Raw genomic sequence first — 11684 nt, 5'->3', positions numbered from 1 at the left:
TTCATTGCCGTAAACACGTTCATGCGTTGGTTTAGGACCAAGTTCGGGCCTATGCAGTGTTGCCATGCAGCGGAAAGGATAACCACTTTGACGTCACAGGGGTTGCCACGCACTGAACATGAATTTGGCGAAGGACGCAATATTGGGCGCGTTGTCTTTATTTTTGCTGGATTAGGGGGTAAAACAGCGGTGTACCTGCATATTTAGAAATGGACTTATGATGATAAGATAGCTTTTATTTTGATACCAAATCATATTTTCTTTCAATGGTCCCTTTAAACTTAGGCGTGAAATTTAGTCATTTAGTGTAAGATTGATTTTGATAGGCTTAAACCTGCCCGCGAGCCTTTTTTTTTTGATCAACATTTTTAGCTTTTCAAAGTATAAGATAGTTCAATGAAGGATTTTTTCCCAACTTTCTAACGCACATCACCGTGAGCGATATATCATAGTTTTGTCAGAATTTGCGTTTTCATTTCACCATTTTACTGCCGGCTGACCATTTTTCAAAATTTTTTTTGAAATCTAAGGCTAATACTAGCATTGTGGATCGATATCCCTGGGTTTAATAGGAATACCGGCATGGCTACAGTGTTGCTAGAACTTCAATACAGCAAAGAAATTCCCAGGCCTATAAAGGCCCTACTGGATCATGTTTAGCCAGAACACTCAATTGTGGATTTGGGCTACTAAATCGCTGGTCGGGCACTTTACTTTCAATGGAAAATTGACCTGGATAAACAATGCAAAGGAAATATCGACTATTTCCTGCTGGTTGCTCTCGAGATAAAAGTACTGAGTTAGACATGTTCGAGCATGAAGGGAAAAGGGTAAAAGTGCCCCTGACAAAAAAAATGAAAGAAAAAGTGCCCTCTGACAACAAAAAGAAAGAGAAATCAGGAGGGCAAAGGAAAAGAAAAGGGCACTGAGCCCTTTTCTAGCAAAAAATTCAGGGCCAAAATAGTGTAAAATACAATTTGTCCACGCTATGCGCGCACATTGTAACAATGAAGCCTTTTTTAGCCGGATAATGGGCGAAAATAGTGTAAAATACCATTTTTTCGCGCTACACGCGCACATCATCCCAATAAGGCCCTTTTCAGGAAGCTCGAAGACATACAGTATATAGATGTATTGTGTGATGCAACTGCAATTTTTTTTTTTTCGTCTGTGCCCCAAAATTTATTTTGCCCCCCGCCCTGACCAAGAAAGCTGGCTACGCCCCTGAACACGCTCAATGATAGCCAGTCATTTATCTTTGGTCGTTATATGACTATCATGATACATCTCCTGAGGAGCAATTTCAGACAATTGTTGGGATTACTGGGGCAGAGGTTAATTGAACTTTCATGACCACTGATGGCATAGTCAAGTCTGACAAGGACACTCGGCATGAATTGAAAGACCATGCGTCACTCTCGACAAAAGAATGCATGCATGTCAGTTAGGTCATACGACACCAATTGGTGTTTGTTATGCTCATCGAAATATGTACAGTAGTTCCATTCATTGTAATGTCCTTCCATACTTCTCCAACCCACTTGGTGATCAGAATTGTCTTTGGCTTGCTGTTATGTCATTGTTGGCGTATTTTCATGGCCATTTAATCAGGGACTGGAAACAGATTATTGTCAAGCTATTGTTATCAGATTATCTTTCGACCTTCGATTGTATGCTAGTTGCGACGAGTGCGCTATGTTTGAATTTTATTATTTACTCATGTTGCCCTACTAAATATAAAAAAACATCAAAATATTCCAATATTTTTTAAGGTTATGTAAAATTGTGTAAAATGTCTATCCTTTGTCGAACACAATTTCTGTGTAGCATGGAAAATCATTTACATAGGATTTTGAAGACAAAATGTGATAATTTTGTGGAGATACAGAATGCTAGAACAAACAAAATTATATTTTTTTTGTGGAATGTGTACACTGTACGCTTGGTATTCCTACTGATTTCGATACTAAAATAATTCTTAAGATGATGTTCTTTGAAGATTTATGCTGGCATTTCTAGCGTGTAATGGCAAAGAGGACCATGACTGCCCTATTTTAACATTGAGGGCATACTACCTAAATACATTGTTGAATAAACAGCCCATGACCTAGTCACGATTATCTTTCAGTATCCCAATGCGGGTTGAACGGGAATTGATTGCGTTTCTTTTTTCGATGTCTAGTGAGTAAATTTTTTCAATATTTTGAGAAAATGATGTCAAATTTATTCTGTATTGTTTGGTAAATGTCTTTGCCAATGTTTAAAGAATTTTGTGTTTTGACCATGACCGCCTCATTTGAACCCTTCGCAAGGGAAAGCATTGGCAGAACTTTTGACGACATTTGCCTTTTGACACCAAATGCATTCGACCTTAATTTTGTTTCAACTGAGTCTTAAAATAGCAAGCACAATAAGGTTGGTACCCACTTTTATATACATTGATAAAATTTTAAAGATTTTCTTTTCAAGTTTCTAACTGGCGTAAACGAAGTATGTGTATTTCCCATTGACATCCAAAATGGGAAATACGAGTCTGATGAATAGAACGGCGTCCATGAGACTCAAGTCTACCATGACCCCAGTATGAATAGAACAAAAAGAAAGAAGAAAAAAAAAGAAAAGAAAAACAAACAAAATAAAGCAAATAAGAAACAATAAAGAAACAAAATGAAAAACAAAGCCAAAAAGATTAAATTTATCAAGAAAAGCTCACACCCCAAAATAAAAATTAATCAACGGAAAAGTTTATAACGAGCCTCGAACTCCTGCTCAGTTCGCTCTAATTAAGATGATTCAAATTCTGTCGCTTTACCAACTGAGCTAATGTAGTTAACACACAAATTTGAAGGTTTAATTGTTCGTATATAGCTATGTGTATCGATGATTTGCTCAAAACCCTTTACACTTTTGTCACTTTTGTGGATGGAGCTGTTCATTTTTTTTTGTTTTTGCACGTTTTCAAAAGCCCTCGATAGTAAGCACATGTGCTAACTATCGAGTGAATACGGTATACAAAAATATGGGGTCATTGCAAGGGTGAGAGCATGATTTTTGGCATTCGGTGAGAGCAATATGTACAAAATATGGGGTCACTGTTTGGGTGACAGCGATGCATCGCGATGGTGAAAAGGGGTGTCTTTACAGCCCTACATACGCGTCACATCCAAGTTAGATCGGGAGTGCCCCCCCCATTTCAGCACATCACATCAAAGCTCCCATTGGGCGCCCATTCCTCATTTAAAGGTATTTTTTATTTTCATTTTGGAACGTCATTATTTGCTACTAACCGCAACGACCGCCTTTACAAGAATCCTACGACTGACCAATTCACAATGGATGTTACCCCGTAGCATACTAACTTATTTTCGACTAAATTTGTGAATATTCTCAGTCATCCAGGTAGATAAACATAATAAAATGAATATTGATTCTGTTCATCTGGACTTACTATTTTTGATAGCGACAGTATCGCGTCTCATCCAAGACGCATCATCCGGCTGACTGATCAGATGATGAACTATTGATCTGTGACACACTTGATGGTATGATATAGGAACTAGTTTTGTACCTTGAGGAACACCATCACACAAGTGGTGATGGGTGGATTGGGGATGCAATTTTATCGATTTTGTTGTACCTATATTTTATGCTCATTTGATTTTGAATTGTGAGCCAATGTATTTGAATGATATGCATGCAATTTCTCAAGTGCAATTTATAAGTATTTTCTTGAAATTATACAAACATGTAAGTGCTATGTAATTGAAGATTAAGGCAATTTCATTTTTGCAATATTTGTATATTTTTATAACTTTCTATTTCTGTGTATTGTAATAATGTAAAGAAGGCCCCAGTGGAAAGCAGTGCTTTGTTCACTGATCTGGGCTACCCACTATAAACATGTCGTTAATAAAAAAATAAAAAAAGGGTGAATGGGTGGATGGATGAATAGGGTTGGATGAATGAATGATGATGATGAATGAATGAATGAATGAATGAATGAATGAATGAATGAATGGGTTGATGGATGGATGGATTGATGGATGGATGGATGGATGGATGGATGGATGGATGGATGGATGGATGGATGGATGGATGGATGGATGGATTGGATAAAGGATTATTGAAGTGATTGATTGATTCATTCATTCATCATTGATCAAAATTAAGTAGAAAACATACCGAACTAGTTTTCACAATTCCAACAATACCGAGTGGAAGACAACAGAAGATGGTAACCAATATCGCTATGACCAGATAGTCCTTCGGAGGGGCTTGTGAATTACGTGCCATGTTGACTTGTGAAGGGACGCCTTGCTTGCTGCCCTGTTAATTACAAAATGACAAAATAGGTCAGTAGGGATTCATTTGGTATACTGATACTGCTTAGGATAGTCCCTCGATCCTGAGCAAGCTCGTTCATGAACAAGCTCGATCCTGAGCAAGTTCGAGCCTGAACAAGCTCGATCCTGAACAAGCTCGATCCTGAACAAGCTCGAACTAGATTCTACTGCACCAATGAAAAATAAAAATAAACTACATGCAAACCAGCGTTGACAACACAAACAAAAAAAAAAAAAAAACGTTCAAACAAGCATTGCTAAACCAAAAAAACATACAAACAAGCATTGACATAACACCAAAATATAACAAAAATATGCAATCAAGCATTGACAAACCAACCACACAGGTAAACAAGAACATGCATTCGAAATTTTAAAAAAATTTAAAAAAACAACAACACAGATACCGATGTATATAATTTCAACCTAGCATTTCACGGTTTCGTAGTGAATCAAGGCCCGAAAATGCCATTGACAATACATGTACCTTTGCAAGCAGCGCTGACATGTACAGAAGGCTGTGGATGGCGGCGTGTTATACCACTCATACTACAGTTCATTCATAAAAATATCAAACTCACTCGACAGTATCGACTATAAAGTATATTCGAGCCAAATTTGAACACCATCCGGGTATTTTCCCTTCATCATGTACCATGCAATATTCATAAATATTGAATATTATGCCCATATTTGGCAAACAGACCAATGGTGCTCCAATTGTATAGCGGTTATCCACGTTACTCATGTGTGCATGACTTCTAACAAAAGTTCCCGTAGTATTCCTTATTCAAACCACTTCAATACACGACCTCGGAGTTACTTGGCATGGCTTTGGCGGGCTATTTTGAAACAGTCATGGCTGTACATGCAGTTACTTCTTTTGAAAATCCTAAACAAGGTATAGCATTCGCTGATAAGATATGCAGCAATATAGAACCCGGATAACCTCTACTGTATTGGTTGTGGACGGCGAGATGTAAATTGGGCGATGATGTCACAGCTCATTAGAGTTTGTCACCCGGTCTATGGCAACTTGTTGTAATGGCAAACAAGCATTAACAAAACAACCACAGATAAACAAAAACATGCAAACAAGCATTGACAAAACAACAACAGATAAACAAAAACATGTAAACAAGCATTGACAAACCAACAACAAATAAACAAAAACATATGTAAACAAGCATTGACAAACCAACCGCAAATAAACAAAAACATGCAAACAAGCATTGACAAAACAACAACAGATAAACAAAAACATGTAAACAAGCATTGACAAACCAACAACAAATAAACAAAAACATGTAAACAAGCATTAACAAACCAACAACAAGTAAACAAAAGCATGTAAACAACCATTGACAAACCAACCACAAATATAAACAAAACAGTAAACATCCATTGGCAAAGCAACAACAAATAAACAAAAACAATAAACAAGCATTAACAAACCAACAACAAATAAACAAATACATGTAAACAAGCATTGACAAACCAACAACAAATAAACAAAACATGTAAACAACCATTGACAAACCAACCGCAAATAAACAATAACATGCAAACAAGCATTGACAAAACAACAACAGATAAACAAAAACATGTAAACCAGCATTGACAAAAAACCAACAACAAATAAACAAAACATGTAAACAAGCATTGACAAACCAACAAATAAATAAACAAAAAATATGTAAACAAGCATTGACAAACCAACAACAAGTAAACAAAAAGCATGTAAACAACCATTGACAAACCAATCACAAATATAAACAATAACATATAAACAAGCATTGACAAAACAACAACAGATAAAACAAAAACAGTAAACAAGCATTGACAAACCAACAAATAAACAAATACATGTAAACAAGCATTGACAAACCAACAACAAATAAACAAATACATGTAAAACAAGCATTGACTAACCAACAACAAATAAACAAAAACAGATAAACAAGCATTGACAAACTGACAAACTGATAAACCAAAACAACCATTGACAAACCAACTACAAATAAACAAAACATTAAAAAAAGCATTGGCAAACAAACCATAAATAAACAAAACCATGCAAACAGGGAAACAAACCAGAAACCGCAAACATACCGTAAATTAGGGGCTAACTTGGGCATGCAGGAGAACATCTTTTTGCGTTGCGGGTTTTGAAGGTCGCTTTACAAGTTAAAATCAATATAAACTAGAAATTGAGTTTCTGTGAAGCAAAAATTCTTTCTCTTCAAAGAAAGACAATTAACTGATACATTTATTTCATTTATTTGGAGTAAAACTTTAAAAAGTGACCTGTAAAAATGCTGCCAAAGTTCCACCTATATTATGCGAAAACTACCCCATTTACGGTATTTATATGGCTAAACTGTTACGTATTATAATTACCTCATGGTGATGGCTCTGAGCTTCAGGATTGTCATAATAAGTGTAGCTTTTGCATTGTGTCATCTGTAGAATCTGATGATGATAGCAAAACATTACAATTTAGCAAAAATCTAAAACAAAACTATCCACAATAACAGATTTAATTTCTAATTTTTAGTAAAATGGGTTCCAGTTGAAACATGACCTATCATCCCACCTAGAACTAGCCCCGATCCACAAACCGCGGCGCCTCTTGAATAGCGAGCGGCGTAGCGAGTGGAAAATCATCATACAGGTATCAGAGTACAGCACAGTGCTAATCCCACCAAAGGGAGTCGATTTCGAATGAAATGGAATCATCCATTCAGGTAAACCCTATTTGAAAATCACTCCCTGTGCGGAAGATTAAGGTCAAGTCTTCCATTGGGAGTGTATGGACTTCAACTAGAATTAGTCTGTATTACAGACCGTGTACCTATATTATCCATAGGGAGAGAAACTACTGGGAACCACACACTCTCGGAAACCATAGTGGTATTACGCGAGCCGCTTCTTCGCGGCTCATCGCGGATCTCGTCGCTCACCCCCCATTGATCGCGAGTCCGACACTATCTCGAGTCAGTCTTTGACAAAGACTAAACTAGAATAGCCCTAAATGTTTCAACCACTGTATTATTCAAACAAGGAGGACCTTTTTGCTTATAACTCCAGAAGGGTGTGTCACAGATAAGTAAAAGTATACTTTTCTGGACAAGAGGAATAATTTGGTGAACTTTAATTCAATAGAATTTGAGCAATTTGAACTTTGAGTCTATGGCAACTTGTTGTAATGGCAAACACGCATTAACAAAACAACCACAGATAAACAAAAACATGCAAACAAGCATTGACAAAACAACAACAGATAAACAAAAATGTAAACAAGCATTGACAAACCAAAACAAATAAACAAACAAAACAAGCATTGACAAACCAACCGCAAATAAACAAAAACATGCAAACAAGCATTGACAAAACAACAACAGATAAACAAAAACATGTAAACAAGCATTGACAAACCAACAACAAATAAACAAAAACATGTAAACAAGCATTGACAAACCAACAACAAGTAAACAAAAGCATGTAAACAACCATTGACAAACCAACCACAAATATAAACAAAAACAGTAAACATCCATTGGCAAAGCAACAACAAATAAACAAAAACAGTAAACAAGCATTAACAAACCAACAAATAAACAAATACATGTAAACAAGCATTGACAAACCAACAACAAATAAACAAAAACATGTAAACAACCATTGACAAACCAACCGCAAATAAACAATAACATGCAAACAAGCATTGACAAACCACAACAGATAAACAAAAACATGTAAAGAAGCATTGACAAACCAACAACAAATAAACAAAAACATGTAAACAAGCATTGACAAACCAACAACAAATAAACAAAAACATGTAAACAAGCATTGACAAACCAACAACAAAAACAAAAGCATGTAAACAACCATTGACAAACCAATCACAAATATAAACAAAAACAATAAACAAGCATAGCCAAAGAAACAACAAATAAACAAAACAGTAAACAAGCATTGACAAACCAACAAATAAACAAATACATGTAAACAAGCATTGACAAACCAACAACAAATAAACAAATACATGTAAACAAGCATTGACTAACCAACAACAAATAAACAAAAACAGATAAACAAGCATTGACAAACCGACAACCGATAAACCAAAACAACCATTGACAAACCAACTACAAATAAACAAAAACATTAAAAAAAAGCATTGGCAAACAAAACCATAAATAAACAAAACCATGCAAACAGGGAAACAAACCAGAAACCGCAAACATACCGTAAATTAGGGGCTAACTTGGGCATGCAGGAGAACATCTTTTGCGTTGTGGGTTTTGAAGGTCGCTTTACAAGTTAAAATCAATATAAACCAGAAATTGAGTTTCTGTGAAGCAAAATTCTTTCTCTTCAAAGAAAGACAATTAACTGATACATTTATTTCATTTATTTGAGTAAAACTTTAAAAAGTGACCTGTAAAAATGCTGCCAAAGTTCCACCTATATTATGTAGAAAACTACCCCATTTACGGTATTTATATGGCTAAACTGTTACGTATTATAATTACCTCATGGTGATGGCTCTGAGCTTCAGGATTGTCATAATAAGTGTAGCTTTGCATTGTGTCATCTGTAGAATCTTGATGAGGATAGCAAAACATTACAATTTAGCAAAAATCTAAAACAAAACTATCCACAATAACAGATTTAATTTCTAATTTTTTTTTAGTAAAATGGGTTCCAGTTGAAACATGACCTATCATCCCACCTAGAACTAGCCCTGTTCCACAAAACCGCGACGCCTCTTGAATAGCGAGCGGCGTAGCGAGTGGAAAATCATCATACAGGTATCAGAGTACAGCACAGTGCTAATCCCACCAAAGGGAGTCGATTTCGAATGAAATGGAATCATCCATTCAGGTAAACCCTATTTGAAAATCACTCCCTGTGTGGAAGATTAAGGTCAAGTCTTCCATTGGGAGTGTATGGACTTCAACTAGAATTAGTCTGTATTACAGACCGTGTACCTATATTATCCATAGGGAGAGAAACTACTGGGAACCACACACTCGGAAACCATAGGGCACACGCGAGCCGCTTCGCGGCTCATCGCGGACTCGTCGCTCACCCCCCATTGATCGCGAGTCCGACACTATCTCGAGTCAGTCTTTGACAAAGACTAAACTAGAATAGCCTAAATGTTTCAACCACTGTATTATTCAAACAAGGAGGACCTTTTTTGCTTATAACTCCAGAAGGGTGTGTCACAGATAGGTAAAAGTATACTTTTTCTGGACAAGAGGAATAATTTGGTGAACTTTAATTCAATAGCATTTGAGCAATTTGAACTTTGACCTCTGTGTGAACTTTGACCCGCCATATCTCAAAATGCTCAATGCTGACAGAGTTCCAGTAAACTTATTTTTGAAGTTGGTGGTCTTGAAAGCAATATCCATCAAAAACAAAACTATGGACACCAAAACGATTTTTTGTGGCAAAATTGAGTTTGGCAGCCGGACTATTGGTAACTGTGGCGTAGCCAGATTTTTCGCAAATTTTGCTAAAAACACAATGAAAAATTGGCACTTTTTGAGACCTTTAAAATTGTTTTTCTTTGTTTGTGCTCCTTCGTTATGTTGCTCAAAACTCGGCCTATATGATACGATGGACCGCTAAACCTTTTTGCCCCCCCTCTTTGACAGACAAAACTTTTTTGACCCCCCCCCCCCCCTCATTATCGCATAACAAACATTATACTTAATAATGTTGTTTCCAGTGGCATGGTATCTGGGTCACATGTCATGGGGAGGCAAATGTTTAAAACATTCCCGGTGGGACAATTGCGCATGAAATACAAGCACAATGAAATTTTCATTTTATACTTAATTTAGATTTGTCCCAACTCCCAAACCAGGGTGTTTATCTGATTTTACATGGATAAATGAAATAGAGGATTTATTTGGACGTTCATAGGCATATCAGCATATAATTTGTATCTGTGGCTATTATGATAGTACAAATGCGCGCGAACCGCACAAAAACTTTGGCCATATTGAAGCTTGAATGGTCAAATATTGTTAAAATTGAACTAATTTGTGCAAAAGTTAAAATGGTCAAATATGAGATTAATTTGGTCACGCAAATGTAAACGGGGAACAGATTTGGCCCCCAAAGACAGTGGCACCTGGGCCTGTGCCCAATCTGTCCTATGGTAAATCTACTCATGGGCCTATGCGTACAAAATTATTTTGCGATGAGAAATAGTAAACTATTTATTTGCAATATTTTCTTGATTAAGTTGTATTTTGATCAGATTGGTACATAATCATGTTTGTAGCCTACTATGATAAAAAAAAGTGCCAGTATTTCTTAGACCATCCCAGATGTTGGTGAACATTTTTAATGTTATATTAATTAATAGATATGTGTACACTGACTAAGCGCCATCATTTTTTCAAACAAAAGCACTGAAAACCAAAACTTTTAGAGGGTCTCAATGCGCGCGAAGCGCGTGACAATTTTGGGTTTTTAAAGTGGAAAACTTTTTTGGCCCCCCTTTTCTTCCTCCTCAAACTTTTTGGTCCCCCCTCGTTTTTGGTCCAAACCTTTTTTGGCCCCCCCCTCCCGTTGTACCCGCCCCCCCCCCCCACCAAAGTATTTCTGAACACTCCTTACTATTAACACGCCTTGTTTGTTTCAAAGCTGCTCGTATCTAAACCTACTAATTATAATCATTTTAAACGCTGTGATCAACTATTTTGAATTGTTAATCATCGCAATTATTTTGATAATTAAATTCAATAATTAATTTACTTCCTTACTGTTTTTATCTGCCATGCCAAATCGAAATTAAGTCCAGTGGGTGGGTAGCACTAGCAGTACACTGTCACAAAAATTAGGTGTTTAATTTATCTATTTATATTCAATACTGAATGTTCAACTCCAATATCATTCTATCGTCGTTGAATCGGAATCGGCCACTATTCAATGTTAGTTAATGGTTAATAGAAGAGAAAAATAGAAACCATAAGGGACGCGGACGTTGACGCACGAGAGAGCGGGACTTGGGCGGTGTGATGCAAATATAGATAATATATATGAGCGAATATGTTCCCGTGGTCATGAATACAGGTCACAGAAGCATGGTAATGGATTTGATCTTGGTGATAGTTTTCACTCTAAAGTTTCGCCTGACCATCAAACAGTTTGCTTCGACTCCAGGCTTCGACTATATTTATAAATACGTTTTTATGAATACGCACGTGACCCATGGGCACGACATACTAACACCAGCAAGCGTGCCAAATAATCATGCATTGACCACTATACAGAAAAGGATAGGATCTCTGTATACAAATATCATCAAAT

General features: G+C 36.5%; 1 protein-coding gene across 1 annotated transcript in view; it reads right to left on the bottom strand.

The window, feature by feature from the left end:
• The window catches only part of LOC140140098 (proline rich transmembrane protein 1B-like), a 25472-nt gene extending 14224 nt beyond the window's left edge, over positions 1 to 11248 (bottom strand). The window contains exons 1-4 of the mRNA XM_072161926.1: positions 11138 to 11248; positions 8885 to 8955; positions 6744 to 6815; positions 4183 to 4326 (exon numbers count right to left, since the gene is read on the bottom strand). Coding sequence (XP_072018027.1) covers positions 4183 to 4326; positions 6744 to 6815; positions 8885 to 8955; positions 11138 to 11153 — 303 coding nt within the window. The 5' untranslated portion in view covers positions 11154 to 11248. The remainder of the gene's footprint in view (positions 1 to 4182; positions 4327 to 6743; positions 6816 to 8884; positions 8956 to 11137) is intronic.
• Positions 11249 to 11684: the final 436 nt, after the last annotated feature.

This window comes from Amphiura filiformis, chromosome 18 (genome assembly GCF_039555335.1).
Source record: "Amphiura filiformis chromosome 18, Afil_fr2py, whole genome shotgun sequence".
Taxonomy (NCBI): domain Eukaryota; kingdom Metazoa; phylum Echinodermata; class Ophiuroidea; order Amphilepidida; family Amphiuridae; genus Amphiura; species Amphiura filiformis.
The sequence above is the reverse complement of the archived record's forward strand: the minus strand, read 5'-3'. Positions and strand labels throughout refer to the sequence as shown.